Source organism: Bos indicus, chromosome 26, assembly GCF_029378745.1.
Source record: "Bos indicus isolate NIAB-ARS_2022 breed Sahiwal x Tharparkar chromosome 26, NIAB-ARS_B.indTharparkar_mat_pri_1.0, whole genome shotgun sequence".
Classification (NCBI taxonomy): domain Eukaryota; kingdom Metazoa; phylum Chordata; class Mammalia; order Artiodactyla; family Bovidae; genus Bos; species Bos indicus.
Window position 1 is genome coordinate 21565194 of NC_091785.1, and position 19524 is coordinate 21584717.

General features: G+C 50.9%; 1 protein-coding gene across 11 annotated transcripts in view; it reads left to right on the plus strand.

The window, feature by feature from the left end:
• PAX2 (paired box 2) overlaps window positions 1-19524 on the plus strand; it is a 90477-nt gene that overhangs the window by 68491 nt on the left and 2462 nt on the right. For all 11 annotated transcript variants that reach the window (XM_070780664.1, XM_070780662.1, XM_070780665.1 and 8 more), the window contains 3 exons: window positions 2214-2340; window positions 16694-16795; window positions 19026-19112. In XM_070780664.1, coding sequence (XP_070636765.1) covers window positions 2214-2340; window positions 16694-16795; window positions 19026-19112 — 316 coding nt within the window. The remainder of the gene's footprint in view (window positions 1-2213; window positions 2341-16693; window positions 16796-19025; window positions 19113-19524) is intronic.

The window sequence follows — 19524 nt, forward strand, 5'->3', positions numbered from 1 at the left end:
TGCTTGGAGAAGGGAGAGGGACTGGGCAGAGCAAGGCTTCTGGAGGACATGCACACAGGTCGGCCAGGTGCACACCCAGCATCATACGTGCTGCCTATAGGTGTGTCGTGTGTGCACACCCTATAAGCACCCTCACACTAGGACATTATGACAAAGCTGAGAAAATCATCGTGGTATGTGGCAGTTAGAAACGGTGAGTTCTGGTGCAAGTATGGCCCGTAGGCGAGTCTTACCTCCTCTGTTTCAGCCCCGTCCTCAGGTTCCCTGTCTATAGAATGAAGGGCTTGGATGGAAGACCTGACAGGTCGCTTCCAGCCCTGCCATCCTGTGCTCCTGGCATAGGGTACTCAGGAACAGCCCTTGCCTAAATGCCCCTAGAGTCCTACAGAAAGTCTGAGGAAGCTTGGATGCTCTTCTTGCCCCAGGAGGTGTCAGGAAGAGAGCCCAGTGCCCGCCTCCTGCTCCCCCACCCGGCTGTCCATCATGACCCCAGGCAGGCTGACAGCCCACCCCTCAGACCCAGTACTTCCCACAGATGCAGAACAACCCAGAACACCCCAGCACAACACACAAAACACATCTCCTAACTCCTGACACTTAACCGTGTGCATGTGTTCACAGACGATCCACCACCCACCTGCTCCCTCCCCACCCCTTCCCCCACAGCCCATCAGCCAGTTGGTGTGCCCTCCCCCAGACCACCAACTCAGCACCCCTCCATGGCGGCCTTCACCCAGAAGATAGGATAGCCCCCCGCCCACTGCCGCACGTGCATGCTCCTACACGGGAGCACACACACAGTCTCCCCACACTACGGCCCGGGCCAGGCCCACAGTGAGCACAGCACGGCCTGCCATGTTTGCACACTCAGCACACACCCACACGCAATGCACAAGCACAGCCGTGCAGACTCTGCACAGCACAGTTCTACTTGGGACTCCAACAGCTCTCAGCCATTCGCCTTTCTCCCCGCCCGTCCTTTTATCCCATAAGCTGTTTGTCTTCATAAAACAAAAATCAAAAGTCTTTTTAAGGTGCCCTGAGCCATAAACCAACAAAGGAGGAGCCGGCGGAGGCCGACGGCTTGGTGCACCCTCCCCGAGTCCCCGGCTGTATTACAATGAATAACCTTTATTTACTTTCATTAGACTATTAAACACCAGCACAGTCATTTTTCCCCCTGAAACTCGGAGCAGGGCCCATAAAGCAAATCCGAAGCCTAATTGAGTTCATTTTAATTTCTCTCCGATCACAGCGAATTACTCTGGTGATAAATCAGGGGGCAGCTTCACCCCCAGTAGAAGGCCTAATTTGCAGCTAATTACAAAACTGATTTCTACAGGAAGATCAATACGAGAAGGAATTGGAAATGACGAGGCAATCCTGTCCAGCCAAGGAGGGGAGGGGGTCCTCTGGGGGGGGCAGGAAGCGGAAGAGAAAAAAACGGACCCGAAAGCACAGAAAATCAGTTTTAATTTAACGTAATATTAATCAGAGCAACTTTTCCTGCTTTGTGCGGGCTCCTGGTCGGCCCAGCTCTGGGGTCTGGCTTGGCGGTAGCTGCAATAAAAAGGCAATTACCGGAGTGTTTCAGGCAGGACACCCTTTCAGAGTCAATGACTGGCCCCCTCCCACCCTTCTGTTAGCCATGTGGACTCTCCCCCTCCCCAATTTCATACCCCAGTGCACAGGCAGAGAGCGAGGGGCCCGTGAGGCTGTCTTTGTTTGTTTTTTAAAAAGGGGCGCCAGCACCCGATCAGCGGCCCAGCAGTGCCAGGCTGGAGGCCCCACTAGGCCCTTCCCCCCAGCTCCTGCCTCTGCCATCGCATCAGGCTTCATCTCTCCTCTCTGAGACTCCCTACCCCTGGGCACCTGAAAACACCCCTGGCCTCTTACCAGGGGGTTTCCCACTGCTACCTCTCGCCCTTGGGGGCTTCTTAAGCAGGAGAGGCTGCAGAGAGGTCAAGGGTGCTCGGATACCCACCAAGAATGGACAGGCTGCCCCTCAACTTCCCAGAGTCAGGTCTGCCTCCCCCACACACAACTCTGCATCATCCCTTGAGCCCACCCCCCCAACCCTCCCCGCCCTCTGCCTGGCCAGCTCCTTCCACCCCATCTGGGAGGGCTCCCCGTCCCTCCTCCCCATCTGCACACCGAGGCCTCTCCGCATGTGTGCGTCAATAGCGAGCTGTCTCTTTTCTCTCTCCTCCCAGGGGAATGAGTACTCCCTCCCAGCCCTGACCCCTGGGCTTGATGAAGTCAAGTCGAGTCTATCTGCATCCACCAACCCCGAGCTGGGCAGCAACGTGTCAGGCACGCAGACATACCCTGTTGTGACTGGTAAGGGGGCTTCCAGGAGGGTGGGGAAACTGCTTTCGGTGGGGGCGCCTCAGCCTATGCCATCTGGGGCCCAGTGCGACAAGTGGGCTCCCTGCCATGATCTCTGTAGAAAGAGCAAGTCTCCAAAAGCCAGGGCACTTCCTCAACAGACGTGTACAGATGTAGGAGAAAACACCATGGGCAGACTCTCTGTGTGCTGCAGCCTGGAAAGGTCAAAGCCAGGATGGGTTATAGCTGGTTCTTTCTGCCCATGCTTTTGCCTCTTTCTGTGCCTTTTTTTCTTGCCTCTACCAAGGTGGTGAGAATTATGAGCCTCTCGCTAGGATGTGCATGGGAGAAGGAGGGTAAATAAGCCAGGCTAGCAAGAATGGAGCCTGAGTGCTCATTCAGTGTTGAGCCTCCACACTCCCGTGTCCTCAAGTCCCCTGGAGGACCTGTGTCCCTCTCCTCTGGGTGGCTCGGGAGTACCAAAATTGTGGCTTTGGGCTTCAGGGCATGGCATCTGGTTCTGTGGTAATAGATAAGCTCAATTAGTTCAGCCCTTCTCCAGCTTCTCAGAGACATCACTGAGACCAAGGCTTGATTTCAAGGCCAGACAGGGTCCCGTCCCTCGATGCAGGGGGTGGGGCACCTAATCCAGGTGGATCCAGAGCAGCAGAGGCAGCTAGAGGGGAAGAAGGCCGAGGTGTGGCGCAGTGGAGGGCCCAGCTGATGACACTCCTGGCCTCTGAGCTGCGGGCTGGCACTGCAGAAAAGGGTTTCCGGGCCAGGAAAGTGCCCAAGTGGGAGAGACACACATCGAGGTGTTATTAAAATTCACCTAATTATTCTGGAGACAATAAAGCCAATGTGCCGTTTGTTCCTTGGGAGAGAGAATGACTGAGAAGGGTCTCGGTGGGGATTGGGAGATGCTGAGGCATTACTTGCCGAGCAAGGCGAGCGGAGGTGGCCTGGGGACCTGGCAGCCCAGCTGTAAGCAGCCAGCAGCAGAGACAGGGAGCGGGCTTGGCCCCACTGGAGGACAGGTTCCGACTTGGAGCTGTTCTGAACGCGGCTCAGGTCTGAGACAGGCTGCAAGCAGCCACCATCTTCCACCTGGGAGCTTGGGAGAGCCCTGATGCTTGCTGTTCCATATTCTCCCTAAGGGGTGTCCCAGACCCACTGTTTCCGGCCTGGACAGAGTAGAGCTCTTAAGCTAGGCAGTCAGAGTTTGAGTTCTGGACAGGCTTTTTGGGAGTGACAGCCAAAAGCTGGGTCAGGACACAACACAGGACCCACTGGCCCTCAGCAGGAGACAGTCCATTGCCCAGTACAGAAGCTCTCTGAGCTGTGGGCGTTCCGACCCAAGGAAGAGCGATGGCCTAGGATGGGTCACGTTTCTTCTGATCTGCTGAGAGTTACAGTCGTCACTTCCCAAAGGTGGCCCACCCCAAGGCAGCAGCAAATCAGAGTCCAGGAGACTTCTCTAACCCCAGCTATGCTTCCCGGGGCCCAGGGCCACCATCCAGAAGGTAGAGGCTTTCTGGAGTGGAGATAAGGATCTCTGGGGCAGGGTTCCTACAGCAGGAGAACTCAGGCTGGTGCAGAAAAGTGCCTCCACCTTGAGCATCCCCCCGCCCGCCTCCCCCCCATGGCCCTGGAACGGTCCCAGCTCAGCCTGGGAACATCTCCGGCTGATCCATCTGGATCCAAGTGTGAGAAAAGTTCATTTCAGACCCAGCTTGACATTCCCAGGTGGCAAGTTAGCACTAACATCTCAATCTGTATGCGACATTTCAATCAAGCGAGGAGTAACAAAAGCAGAACCATTAACATTCGGAGCTGTTCACCAGTGGTAATGACGGGGAAACTCGCTCAGAAACTGGAAATTACCAAAAAGAGAGAAGAGTGTGGAGAAGTGGGGGAGGGGCGATGGGAGGAGGTAAGGGGGCAGGGAATGATTTTTCTACACTTAGGCCAAGATCCAAGGTTTGGATTAATGGTGCCATTACCCAAGAAAGGGCTACAGATTATGCTCATTCTTAAAATGTTTTTGCTGGCAATTAAACGGCTGCAGTTATTGATCTTTGTTGATTTTATGTCCTCCTAATTTGCATAATCTCTTAAAGATGAATGATTCATGATGTGTTTAATATGGGGACGAACAGAATTTGCTGGAGGTACTGTCAAGGTGAGAAACAGGGCAGTGCCCAGAGGTTTCCTGGACCATCTCAGGAGTTGGGTCCAGCAAGTTGGCCTTCAGGCCAGGAGTTTGTGGGTAGCAGTGAGCAGTGATGTAAAGAGAGCGGACATCAGAGAGGTGTATTTCGGGTGAGTTTTTCTAGAAGGATGTTGATATCTAGAACTTGGTTCCAAGCACAGCTCAGATACAGGAATGGCTTTTGGTGTATTTGAAAAAATCCCCGCCTAAGATTCTTTATGATTTTATTTGGTTGGAGAGTATGAAGGGCTTTGGTGGGGGAGGAAAGGGCTGGAGCTTTCCAGCAGGTGATTCTGGCCAGGTGTGTGCTCCAGGTAAGAGAGGGCATCCTGTGGCCACAGTCCAGCTTGAATGTGCTCAGGTGTTTGAGGAGCCCTCTTCACCTCCTATATCCTAAACTAAACCCCCAGCTCATCTTCCTCCCAGGGGACAGGCAGCTGAGGCTGTAAACCTCTGCAAGTGAGTCCTAAGGAAACAGCTCAGGAAGCCCTAGCCCAACCCGACAAGCCGACCTTATTGATATTCCTGCCACCTCCTGGCACTAGAGGCTGATTTCAAACTTCACCAGCCACTTGATGCAGCTGTTCCACAAGGTCAGGACTGAGAAGAGAGAGGAACCTGGACTATTGTTTGGAGGGGAGAGTGGAGCCCAGTGGGCCAGGACACAGCTAATCACATTGCAAGCAAGGGTGGCTGCTGAAGCCTGGGGCTTGGCCCGAATGCCTCCCCTCCCTACCTTCCATCATGGAACCAGAGAGGGAGACGGATTTTTCTGGGTAGTGTTTGCAAGTTCTGCCGAGATTTTAATTTCACCGCATCACAACTCAGCAAGCTGCCAAGTCAAGCTGGTTATTTAAATTTATCACCCACTTTCCCTTCCGCCGCTGGGCCGCTCCAGCTCAGCAGCATCTCTTCTCTCCAGCCCACTGCTCTAGGCTGCTGGTCTGGAACAGAGCCGAGTCTCTCCTAAGTGATAAGGAAAAGGGGGCCAACTGGATGAGGGAGGGGGTGGGGGGCACTCTAGCCCCAGGCTTCCTCAGGTTGCCTGGCTGCAGCAACCTTCTACCACCTTCTTACCCTTTCAGAGGACCTCAGAGCAGGGCTGCCATCAACCCCTCAGTGGTCCCAACGGCCTTTGAGTCAGGGTCTTTTCAGGGAGGACTCTGGTTCTGACTGTGTGCTGATGCCTCCAAGTCTCCCATCACTGGTAGAAAAAAGCCTCTCTTTCCCATGACCTCCTCACTGTGACTCCTCTTGTGTGCCTGGCCAGGTCTGCAGCTGCAGAGAGTGTGAAGGGACCTTGGCAGTGATGTTGATCTGCAAGAGTAAGATGAATACTAGTTTCAGGATTCCCAAAGTCACTTGCAGATGCTTCTGAGCATTTAGAGTCCCTTTGCCTGGTGAAGATCCACCCTGATAATGAGAGCAGGTTCCCTGCCTGGGAGCGCCAGTGGAGCAAGATGGTGTGGGGGGGAAGTCAGGGCTTGTACAGTGGCTCTCCATGTTCACTCTAGAATCCGAGGGATACACTGGGCCCCAGAGCTGCTGCCCTGAGTGAGTGGGCTTCACAGCCTCTGGTGAGACTCAGTGCTGAACACTAGGGAGCTTTATGCAAGTAAAGTTCTCCCCACCCTCTAAGTCCCAGGGGGTGACAGATGAATAAGATCAATGTCCAGAAACAAGGCAAGCTAAACTCACCAAAACACAGCTGGATAAATAACAATGAGAATTGCTAATATACAACCAAACCTCACCCTCTGGTATCAGAAACAGAGGGAGATTCAAACCCAGAGCAAAGTGTGAGAGGCCACAGTGGAGGCAGACCCTAACTGGGGGAGGCTGGGGTTGTAACATACCAGACAGAAAACATGATCTTGGGCCCCAGAGAAGCAACAACTGGAACTGAGTATTCCCCTGAATAAAGTCAGGAACAAAGCAGGACAACACTGTCTATGAAAGGGAAACCGCAAAGTCATCCCCAGGGCCCACAGAAACAAGCGAGGGCAAAGTGACGTCTCTCTGAGAAGTGGAGACCCCAAGCCTAACCCTGAGTCCAAATTTACACCATGGGGATGTGGCAGGAACTCCCAGCTAAGAACTTACATCCAAATTTATCCAGGATAGTAACCTACTCAGAAACCCCAGCAGGACAAGGGCAAATCTTCTTTGCAGAGACATCGTACAATCCAGAGGACATGGGACTCCCACAGAAACAAGTCCACCACTAAAGATGAGCTCAGTACAACAAATGACAGACCTCATATAAATACAGACTATTATGAGGGAGAGTTAGTAGAAGTAATAAGCAGAACAATTAGTACCCCCCAAGAATTAGAGATAATAACAATCCAAAACTATCCAGAACAATCCAAAAGCAACTATATAGTAAGCGTGTTTAAAATTCTAAAAGGTATTTCTAAAAGTATGGGTGGGTGTGCTTACTCACTCAGTTGCGTCCAACTCTTGCGACCCCATGGACTACAGCCCGCCAGGCTCCTCTGTCCATGGGGATTCTCCAGGCAAGAATACTGGAGTGGGTTGCCATTTATTCCTCCATCTAAAAGTATGTTTTGTGTTAATCACAGATCTGGATCCCACATCCCCTTCCTTACCACTGCTCAGCAACTAGTCAGGTAATAGTGACCTTAAAAAGGCAAAGAAGACACCTAGATTGTGTTCTCTGGGGACTTGGAGGCATGGAAAGAGAGGACCCCCAGGCAGCCCTGAAAGTAGAGCCTGTCGCCTTCTTATCCAAGCTCCCATACTGCTAAGTCTCAGCAGAGAATCTTCCCTTTCGGAAAAATGTCTGCACATTGGACAACTGTAGCAGGGACGGTCTATTCCTCCCTTATGGGGAAATTTCTAAAAAGCCTTGTTAGCTTCCCCACCCTGGTGGGGATAAGCTGGTTTTATTCAAGAGCTCAGGGAAATTTCTCTTGATGCCTAGAGACTGCAGGTCTGCAGGAACCTGTAGCTGAGATCTGGGAGGAGATGCTGCCTAAGCAGGAAATACCACCCACGGCAGGGGAGGGAGCAGAAGACGGGGTTCTTCTGGAAGCTGGGAAATTTGAGCAGAGGTGGAGGAAACCAGTAAGGCAAAGTTCAAAGAAAACCAGGGACTGGCCCCTGGGGCCTAGACAGAGTTGTGTGGGCTCAGCTTCTGAGAAAAGGTTGCGGACTATTAAAAGTTCAGCCTTCTTACCCACAGCTGGGATGGTGAGCGAAAGTGGCCTAGAGGTGTGGACCCTGGGAAACCCTCCTCTTGCTCCAGGAGTCCTGAGGACCTCTAGGAAATGCCTCTTTCCTGTAGTTAACAACCCCGTTCCAATGCGACTGCATTTCCCTCCATAAAACAAACAGCTTAGCCCTTGGCCAGCCCCTTGGGGGAGGAGAGGGCAATAAAGGCTGAGAAATGTTTCTGAAGGAGGCTAGGAGTCTCCTAGCCTTGTCTGTCAGCTCAAAGCCCCTGATTAGCTAGAGGAATTTAGGGCACAGACATCAGAGTTTCTCTCCAACCTTGAAAGGAGAGGGCTAGGGCAACTTCAGACACATAGCAAGTCATAGAGCTCGTGCTATGGCGGCTGAATGAAGCCAAGAGGGCTTCTCCTCAGCTGAGAAGGCCCACTGATAAGAGGCTAGCCTCCTCCAAACATCCCTGAGGCCTCCAGACACATCCCCAAGGACCACCAGCCCCCAGACATCAACTCTGATTTAATTATGGGGGCATTTCCATAGCAATGAGACATTGACAGATAATGTGGGTGCTGTGGGTCTGCAGCCTAGGGAGTCATTGGATCAGGGCTCCTTCCCTTCCTCCTTCATTCAGTCCACCTCTAGAGGGAAAAGATATTTCAAATAAAAGTCATTAATTTACTCTAGGACTGGGAGAGTCAGGTCAAATTTGAACACAATAAAAGCTGTGCCACCCTAATCTCCAGCCCCAATTCTACACCCATGACTGTGCTCACCTGCTATCCCAGCAGTGATGGGCTGCCCTCCCAGCAGTGATGGGCTGCCCTCCCCAGCAGGGTGCCTTGGACAAAACCCCCTGGGCTGCTAATGGAGCCACTGAGGGAAGGAGAGGCATGGGGAAGAGGAAGAAGTTATAAAGGGCTCTCCGGCATCTTAGCAAAGATGTAATTCTATGGGCTTCTAAGTTGAGCTCAAATTTGGCCCATTACCTTGGGCTTCTCCTCTTGACTCCTCCCTTCATCTCCTCCTTCCATCCATGAGACCCAAAGGCTGAGCATGCCAAATGGACTGTATTTGGCCCTCCACAGCATGGTCTCACTGATTTATTTAGAGATCATGGAGAGAGGACAGTTTGAATTTAAATCAAAATATTTTTGAGGGAGCAACAATCTTTATTTCAAATGCATGTAGTAGCCAACTACAAAAAAAAAAAAAAAAAAAAAAAGTGTTGCCTAGTAGAAAACGTCACTGGGGACTTCCCTGGCGGTCCAGTGGTTTAAGACCCCATGCTTCTAGTGCAGGGGGCGAGGGTTTGATCTCTGGTCTGGAAACTAGGATCCTCCTGTATGCTGTGTGACCTAGCCAAAAAGAGAGAGAGAGAGAACACTGGGCACTGTTTTCATGGTTAGCTGGGTTATAGGGAACCTTTCTGCTGCTGTAGATATTTAGAGATGCTTGAAGTGTCCCAAAGGAGAGTTCTCCAAAGGTGGGAGGAGGGATCCCCCAGCACTAAACCTATTTATCCCGTTATTCGGTACTAAGAAGAAGAGGTTGGCTAAGTAAAAGTGAAGTCAGCCAGCCCAGCCTTTCCTGAAGGACCAGAAACCCTAAATAGTGGTGTCCCAGTGAATGTTATAGGTATGTATTGGCACCAAGGACTCAGAAATGTCCCTGGTGGTCTCGGAATCACCTAAGTAAAAGGCCATTTCCCCTATAGAGCCAGTCACCCTGACGAGGTGACAGGAAGATCCCCACCCCAGGGTAATCAGAACCCTTCCTTCCCAGGTTCTGAGCTGTAGCCTCGGGACAAACAAACCAGCACTTTTTCAGCCCTGAGCTTTGGGAGGCAAGCCCTGCCACTGTTGTTACTTCGGAGAGGGCTTTGCACACCTTCAGCCTGAAATCCTCGCCTCTCCTCCTCTGGTCGGCTGAGTAGGGAGGGGGAGCGGCTGGGGAGGGAGGAAATCCTGCAGTAGGCTCAGAGAGCAGCCTAATGCTCTGGCAGCTTAAGTGGCCGTTTTCCTTGGGATTAGGGTCTCACTTACACAGAGTGCCTGAAAAACGCTGCGCTTTCAGGAAGGATTAGAGCTGACAATTCAGCAATCTCAGAGAACAAAATAAAGCCAGAGAGGAACTGGGAGACCTGGAGCATCGAGAGACTGTGCAAACAGGCTTAACCTCTGCCCACCCAGCACGAGGGGCTGGGAGCCCATCAGCGAGCCCAGGCCCAGCCTCCAGAGTGCCAGCACCTAAAGACTCCATTCTTCATTTGTGACTTGTTAGTGGAGCCAGAGAAGGTGGTAGCCTGGGGAAGTGAAAGAGGAGAGGCTCTCTCTGGGCCTCACTTTCCTCCTCTGCAAAATGAGGGACTTAGACTAGAGGATAGTCAAGTTCCCTTTCAGTCCTTTGAGAATGCGATTCTTGCAGCACTCCCTGTCCTTCTCCCAGGATCCTAAGGCTGCAGCTCCATCCATGGTCCAGCTGAGTTATAGGAGCACCTCTTGTGGGGCCCTGGGCCAGCAGGCTAGCGTGGCCCAGTCGGACTGTGTGCTGGCAGAAGGGCAGTAACAGCACGACTGACTGTGTCCAGCAGGTTGGCTGTCAAGGTGCAGGCCTCATTCCGCCCACAAAGCTGTGAGTGGCATCGCTGCCTAGGACACCCCAGGGAACAGAGGTCCAGCTGTGGGTGGGAAGCCAGACTGGCTGGGAGAGCAGCTGCCCTGAGCTGCAGAAACAGCCCCCTCTGCTGGAGCCCAGGGCAGGCCAGCCTCTGGATGAGGAGCTATGGGGCCAAGACAGAGCCTGGGGCTGCAGGCCCTCACACAGGCATCTCTGACCCCCAGGAGAAACCTTCCAGAGAATCTGGAAACCTGGAAAATCAAGAACAAAATGAAATAGGTAGAAATTTCTTCCCCTCTCCTATTAAAACATCTTTTACAGATTTAAAGTTGTTGCTTTGGTGTGTTCTATATAACTGGGATTGGTCCTAAAGTGATCATAATTGATGTAGTGAATGTAAATGTACAGTATATTTAGACAGTAACTACAAGTTTAATAACTGTGCGCTCTTGAAAGTATTATAAACGCTTGTGTCAAATGCAGGCACAGACTGCCAACCTTGAAGCAATCTAATGTCTTCATTTTCACTACCGTATGAGAAGCAGACAAAACTTGAGGTTAGGATAGTAAAACAAGAGTTATGTTTTCTCCCCTTAGGGTCCTCCGTAGTGTCAAGTGGATAGCAAAAGTGCTCATTTTCAGAGAAAGATGCTGAGGGAAGGCATCTCTAAGCTCATTGAATATAACTTTTACTGTATAAATCTGTGTCTAATAAGTCTTGTTGTCTTGCCATCACTGAATGAAAGCATCTGTGCTGCTTTGGTGGCTTCCTTTTTATTATTTCCTTGGTCTTCTGGATGCTGACATTTGTCTTACTTGAGATAAGCCTTCCTATTTCTTCACATGTTATTCTACTGTTCTTTGTATGATCTGGTTTATTGGTACAATTCAAGTGGTTTCAAACAAACCAGTGTCTTTCTTACTAATCAGTGTCTTTGGTCTTTTTTTAATAAACACTGCCTACTAATCTTTGAGTCATGAATACTTTTGAGAACATGATAAAAAGCCATCTAAGTATGGCATAAGTATGACTGTGACATCTTATGTATAGCTTTATATGGACTCCCTAAGCCCATCAATGATACCCTATAGGATCAGTGATCCCCAGTTTAAAACACTTGCTATAGAAAATGGAAGAACTTGAAATATGCAAGAAACAAGAAGTGACGCAATGTTCTATTATAGGAAGGATTTGCTTAGCATAATCCCAGGTTGCTTTCCTGGACCAAATACCTATTTTCTGGGTCTACAGTAGTTGAGAATGTCATTCTAGAACCCATTTCCGAGTATACTGCTTGTTCTGTAGTCCAGGTTCTGTCATCTATGAGCTGTGAAATCTTGAACATAATACTTATCCCCTCTGAGGTTCAGTTTCTCATCTATAAAATGTGGATTAAAAAAACCAGATCAACATCATAGGTTGATATTGGGACTAAATGAGATAATATATAGAAAATATTTAGGACAACGCCTAGCATAATTAGTAGGTGCTCAGTGAATGCTAGCTAGTCTAGGTGCAAGTAGAAACACAGCTCTGCCCTTGGATCTTAGAGCTGACAAAGTAGCATAAATTAACCAGGGACTGAAATTTTCTTAATAAAGCCTCACTTTGCTTTTCTCTGTACTTGTAGGAGGAACTGCACTTAGTTTCTCCCAAACAGTTGATTTGATCTGGCCCATTTGGTAAGGAGTGTCTGACAGAAGTGCGCTGTCTGATTCAGATGTAACGATTGCTGTAGAAATTGGCTTTAGAATCTTCAGGGACTTCTGCAGTTGAACTGAGAAGACATCCTCATCAAGTACAGTGCTTCTAACACTTCTGGGTACTTTAGATTCTCAACTACTCCTGTTTCTTGAAGAGCTTCTTTGTTTCTCAGAAAACTCTCAAAGGAGATTAATACCCAACCCCATGAAGTTTTACTGCAGACTTTCAGTGTCAATATTTTGTTCTTTGTGTCCTGTTTTTCTTGCCTCATCCTAATAACAGTGGTGACAATATGAGATTCTGTTTGTCAGAGGACTTCTTTTTCCTTTTCTTTGGTGCATTTGGGGAGGATCTGGCTTCATGTTATCATTGAAAGGCAGCGTGGTACAGACAGAGCTTCACATTTGTCATTTACCAGCTCTGCAGCAATAGGAAAGTCACAATGCTTCTCTGTGCCCCCGTTTTCTTAACTTTAAAACAAGGAAGTGAGACCCAACATCTCCAAGGCTCTTCCATCTTTAAAACTTTGTCATCTTAGGAAACAATTATCCAAAGAGAAATGCCCATCCTCTTATAGTATGTGGGTTTTATTCATGTGTGATGCTTGGAGCGCTTTCATGTTCCTGGCATCACCAGTGAGCAAAGCAAATGCTTGACTGCTTCCTATGTCTGTCAAATAATACATATTTAGAGCCATGTATTCTTCTCTGAAGCTGTTTCCTCCTCTTTCTGCACTTTTGCCTGTTTGTTTGAAGAAGGTGGTTATGCTGTCATACAGTTTTAGAGTCCGCCTGCACTCCCACTCGTCCACTCATCTGTAGTAATGCAAGGCCCAGTCCTCTGTTGATTCTTCCTTGCAAAGATTCCATTACCCATTCATATTCACTCACTGAAAGAGGCTTGCTCACAGAATGCTGCTGGGCAAATGGTATGATGGTCTTAGTAATTTGAAAACTTCCTGCAGTATGTGTTTTCCATTATTGACAGTGGTGTTCCAGAAGGATATATGGCTCTGGCAAGAGTTTGGTCAATTTGCTCCTGCTCTTCGGGTGTCACCTGTGTGCTAATGAAGCCGTTGAGAGTGCTTTGTATGCAGTGGCTTATACCTTTGTTGGCTCAGGGGTCCTGAACAGGCACTTCTTGGTGGTGATACTGATGTTACAGAATCCAGGAGAGTATAAGCACAGCTGTGTGCAGAACATCAGGAAGCTTTCTATGCTTTTTCCTCATCGTGGGTGTCTTATCCCACACTTCGAAAATATTTGAATAGCGCTTCCCAGATTCAGTTGTTTTTTTAAATAGAATTTAGAAATGTGCCTCTCAATCAACAGTTCTGTGGCTGCAAGCTGGATCATTTGCAAGAGAAAAACTCCAGTGGAAATAAACATTGCATAGTGGTGCCTCCAGGTAGCTGGTAACACCTTTCTGGTTATCCCACATTTCCTCTTCTCTCCTGAAGCTAGGTAAGGTATTGTGTGACACAACCTTAGAGTACAAAGAATTTGTGTGTAACAAGCTGTGAGAACCATGCAGCTGAAAATCAAAATTCAAATGCATTTAAATTCCTGTTTATTGAGAAGACGCGTCCTTCTTTTCCTGGCTGTTTGGTGGCCATTAGGGTCACAAGACCAAGAATTGGTCTTCTATATTTTTGTAATTCAAAACCTCTGAAAGTGAAAGTGAAGTCCCTCAATCCTCTCTGACTCTTTGTGACCCCATGAACTGTAGCCTACCAGGCTCCTCCATCCATGGGATTTTCCAGGCAAGAGTACTGGAGTGGGTTGCCATTTCCTTATCCAGGGGATCTTCCCGACTCAGGGATTGAACCTGGGTCTCCTGCATTGTAGGCAGATGCTTTTTACCGTCTAAGCCACCAAAGCTTCTACATCCTCCCTAACTCTCCTCTATCTTGGGACTTTTTTGACCACAAAATGCCATATCACTAATCTCCCTAGAAATTGATAGATGTTGCTGACTTGTCCACTTCTGGTCCTCTCCACTGAGAGATAGTCAAGGAGGGTCATACATTTAGTTGACAATAGAAGTCAATGAAAGAAAACCCACAACAAAGCAAACATAGATTCTTCTATCTCTCTGGGAGTCCAAAGTGATCTCTGTTTGACAGTTCTGCTCTTCAGTTTTGAAATGTAAGAGATTAGCTATGTTATATAGGTAGAAAGACTATCATTCCATGGCATGATAAAGCTGACTCACAACATATGAGTCCCTCATTTTCATCATCCTATATAAATCTTCCATCATCTTATAAAAATTCATAATCCATTATTCAAACTATTTGTACAGAAAAAGCAGATTTAAAATTTACATTTTGCTCAGCTTTTCCTCTCCAAAGGACACCAACGTATATGAAACAGAAAACAATATAACCCACCTGGAATGAAGTCCATTAATTAAGTCTATTAAATCCAATAGACTGAGAGAGAATTAATCAGTAAATTTTTATTGAGCATCTACCATATTTTCAACTGCAAGATAGAGCAGAAGACAGGGCCTGCCCTTGGTTCCGTTATGATCTGTTTGAGGAAGCAAACAATAGGGCTGATGCTTCGTGAACTATAGTGACTGGTAAAGCATGGAGGACAGAAATAATAGAAAATTTCAGAAGAGAGAAACTTCTCTGATAGGTAGAACAGTAGGGGTTTTAAGGCTTGAGCTGGAAGGAGAGGGACATGATAGTAAGAAGAAAATAACATGGCAAAAGCAGAGATTTCACAGCACCCAAGCCATTGACAGCAGTCAAACGAAACCAGGAGGGGTGAGAATCAGAGCTGAGAAAGCTGAGTGGGAAGAGTACCAGAGAGGCTTTGAAAGCCTGGTAGACTTTAGACTGCCAGAGAGACACTCAAACTATAGACTACAGAGAATCTGCAGTAGTTTTACAAGGGAAGTGATGTGATGAAAGCAATGTTTCATGAGGGCTAACCAAGCAGCCACACATGGGATAGACTGAAGAAGAATGTGGAGGCAGGGAACACAAATGGAGGAAATGGAAACAGAATGGCTCTAATAGACATTGCTAAGGAAAACTGACGGCACTTAGTGACTGACTTCATATGGTGAGGGTGGGAGCTATGTCAAGAACAACTCCAGAGGTTTTGGTCTGATGGTCTTCAAGTGGGTCAGTAGAACTGACTATAGGGAAGATGATCACTTTTATTCCTGTCAGGTTTGAGGTGATGGTGGGACAGCTAATGAAAAGGTTCACGGGCAGCTGGGAATGCAAAGGCCTGAGCTGTGTCTTTGTCTATTTAGGGAAGGATGACTCACTCAGATGTGTTAAGGTAGCAGTGAGGAAACACACATTTCAGGGAAGTTGGGGGGGAGGTCAACTTTAAGGGGAGACTGTCAAGGAGAGAGAGAGGGAAGCGCTTTGGAATAGCCATCAGGAGGATGAGGTCTAGCGCCATCAATGAGAAGAAAGTGGGCCAGAGATGCATAGTTCTGTGACTTCTTCCAGCCACACCTCTTCCCAGGGTTGGACAGAGGCACTGAAGTGGGAGAGTGGCACTGGCTGAAGAGGAGACTAAGGGGAATATGGAGAGGAGAGATGGGACCTGGGACCCAGGAGAGGATGAATGAGTCTCTAGGGCATGAAAGTATGGGAGAGGGCAAATTATTGTTAGAGACTGGAGCATGCTAAATTGCAAAGGAGGCAGTGACCACTTTATGGCAATGGAGGGGGTCTGCAAGGAAGGAAAGCCATTCAGGGACAGCTGTGTTCCAGAGATGTCTGTGGACCATGGGTATCTCCCTCAGACTGGCATGCTTCGCCTTCACTCCAGGACAGTAGGAAAGCCCTTCCTCCCACTCTCCAGACTCTTAGCAACGGACACCTCCAGGGACAGAAGTCCAGCAGCTAGTGGGCAGAGCAGACTTTGCTCATTGAAACTTGGTCTAATCTACTTGTATTGCTGGCTCAAAGCTCCTGATTTGCTTTGGAGATGGTTTTCTATCACTTAAATGTCATAAACACTAACAGGAAAATAGCCCACCAGCCAGCCCCTGCTCTTCACACCCACCAGGCCCAGCACCTGCAGCTTCACTTGGAGAGGACAGGGAATAACCATATGCACCAGAGAGGGAAGAGCTGAGCAAGATGATAGAGGTTGTTTTTTCTACTGGAGAGATACAGCTGAGTATCTCACTGGGAAGGAAGAGTAAAGCCAGGTCGTCTCCCTCCCTTCTCCAACTGAGTTTGGGCTAGAGAGAGACACAAGCAAAGGCAAACACACACACATATGCAATGCTGTTGTTGCTGCTCAGTCGCTTCAGTCGCGTCTGACTCTATGCGACCCCATAGACGGCAGCCCACCAGGCTCTCCTGTCCCTGAGATTCTCCAGGCAAGAGTACTGGAGTGGGTTGCTATTGTCTTCTGCAACACACATGCACGGAGACACACAAAGAGCTACACTGAGCAGAGGTGCATACACACAGCTGATCCTGGGACATTCAGGTGACAAGCTAGGTACATGTAAGGGCTCACCTGGACCTCCTCATTCAGCTCTGCTCCCACGTGTCTGCACTCAATACTTCTTTCCCACAGAGCACCCTGGTGTGAGCAGAGGCAGACCCCTCTCTTCCAGGCCTCACCCCTTCCCCCTTTGTGTTTTTCCAGGTCGTGACATGGCGAGCACCACTCTGCCTGGTTACCCCCCTCACGTGCCCCCCACTGGCCAGGGAAGCTACCCCACCTCCACCCTGGCAGGAATGGTGCCTGGTATGTGACCCAGCTGTAGCTGCCTGATTTAGGTGGGGGTAGCTGAACTGTGGGTAAACTGCTGCATGGTCTGTAGTCTGAGACTGGGGGCTGGGGGGGAGACCCAATATCTCCTCTCCCACAAACTACTGCTGTTCTATCCCTCTGTCTCCCTAGAGGCCGCAGCGGGGGTCCCTCACCCTCCCTCTTGAGCACCCCATGGAGGGAGCCTGCAGAAGTACCCCCTGTATGTCCTGGCCCCTCTGCAGTGCCCACCCACCCCAGCCTGTGCCCTGGGAGCACTCGGCCTCAGCTCCACCCTCAGTGCCCTAGCCCACCCCCAGCCAGCTGACACTGCTCGGAAGAGCCTGCCCTGGTTTCCATGGAAACTTGGAGCCGAGAACCATTTCCAGGGCATGTCGGTCAAAGGGACTCACATCTCAGACAAAGCCACCCTGGTCCACACCAACCCACTGGGAAGACCAGGAGCCAACCCCATCCCAGGGAGAGAAGGGAGTCAGTCCCTAAGGAGAGAGGAACAGAAGACAGGCTGTGGCAGGAACCAGAGAGGCGGGCTTCAGAGAGACAACCTAGAGTGCCCCCACGTCTCAGAGGAGCCCTGGGCCTTCACTGCTCCTGGGGGCTCTGACCTGTCCCCCTCTGTGAGGAGCTGGGTTTGGGCTGTGTGGATCAGAGAGAAAGGGGCCATGTGCAGGATCTGGTGAATACACCTGGAGGCCGTGCTCTCCCCAACCCCTCACCCCAGATTGGGAGCTGGGCTTGAAGCCAGAGAGTTGAAGTTCCTATTCACATCAACACCGAAAAACTCTTGTCTTAAAGAGGATGAGAGTCACTGGCCCTGCATCCTGTCCTGCTGGGCACCCTCTGTGTGCCCGTTCCCTGAAGCTCAGCTCTCATGGAAGGGGGAGTGTGGATAGAATAGGGTGACTGGCCCTATTCCTGGATGGGCCATTCAGGGACAGCCCTTGATCAGCAGAGCTAGGGGAGGGGGATTGCAGAGGGGGAGATTGCTGCCTGGAGTTGCAGAACAGGGGGCTGAGGAACTGGGTAAAAAGAGTTGAGGGTGTGAGTAGGGGGATTCCTGCCCAGATTTAGAGTAGGGGGAACAGGAGTGTTGGGTGCAAGGAGATTCTTCTGGGAAGGTCCCAGGCGAGAGCAGGTGGAGACTGGAGGTCTCAGAGAGATGGGGGTGTGGGGGTGGGGGGATAGCCTGCAAGGAGATGGGGTGAGGAGAACCGCAGAGAGCTCATGGTGGCAAGGGGGGAGTCGTTAAACAGAATCTAGTGCTGATGAGGAAATTACACTTGTTTCATTAGCGATGGGGAAGGAGATAGCTCAGTTCCTCTTGGTCACAGTTGAGCTCAGAAGCTCATTATCCTGCTGCACGCATGCTTTCCCTCCTCGTCAATAAACAGGCTTTCCAGTGGCTGCATCCCCCACCCCCACCCCAGCTCCCTCTCCGAGAGGGGCCCCTTCTCCTCTACTTAACCCGCGGTTAGGGATCACTGTAAACAGTCTGGGGTCATCACACAGGAGAAAGGGCGAGGGGGAAACCCGGGGGCCTGGCCTTTCTCGCGCGGAGGGAGGGAAGCAGCTTCCGACGGCTCCCAGCCCACGGGGCCCTCCGTTCACCGTTTGTGAACCCGCGGGCAGTCCACCTGCCTCCTCCCGCCGCCTCCTTCCCCTGCTGCGTGGCCCACGTTTCAAATCTCTAGAGGGAAAGATGAGAGGGGAGTGTTTCCCAGCAGAGCCCCCACCCCTCGCATTGGCACAGTGCTGAGATGCCATTCCCCGGACTTTCTGGGACAAAGTGTCCCTAGAGCCTGTCTTCGCCATCCTCCCCCCGCTTCCACCCTGTGGGGCTGTGGCTCCTAGAACCAGAGTCTCCACTAAAAAGGCTTTGGTCCCCATCGCAGGGCGTAGGTGCCCCTGGACTCAGAATAAGCCCTTCCTGGGTGACTCGGAGCGCTTCCGAGGGAGCGCCCCGAAACTACCTCCGCGGCGCTGTGGGAGGCGCGTCGGTGCTTCTGCAGACACACACACCCCACCACCACTACCACCACCATTAGCACGGGGTCTCCCCCTGCGGACCAGGTGGATTGTTCTCTCTCCGCCCGTCCGCCTGGCGAAGCATCTGCACTTCGGACCCGGGGGAGGCCCCTGGCCGGGCACGTCGGGCCCGCCCTGGCCTTGCGAGTGTCTGATCCCCACTCCCCCGCCCCCCCCGCAGGGAGCGAGTTCTCCGGCAACCCGTACAGCCACCCCCAGTACACGGCCTACAACGAGGCTTGGAGATTCAGCAACCCCGCCTTACTAAGTGAGTACCGCCACCTGGCTGGCCGGCGGCTCAGCGTGTCGGTCCGCCAGCCCGCCAGCTCGGCCGTGCGGGTTCGACAACCCCCCACCGGACTTTTGGGCGCCCAGCCGGGCAGGCTCGTTAGCGCAGCTCTGAGGCCCCGGGATCCCTAGAGGAAGCCCGTGCCTCCCGCCCCTCCCTCCGCTCCGCTCTGTTCCCGGCGGCTGCAAGGCTCTGCGCCGCCCCACCCTGGGCCCCCTTCGAGGTCCGCAGTCGGGCGGCGGCGGTCACCGATCGGGTCCCTCTCCCACCCGGTGAATGCAGTTCTCCTGAGGGCAACCGGCCCCGCAACTCAGCCAAGGCCTCCCTGCACGGATCCTGCTAGACCCCAGCACGAGGTCTCTGCTTTGCTTTTCTTTCCTTTTTTGTTCTC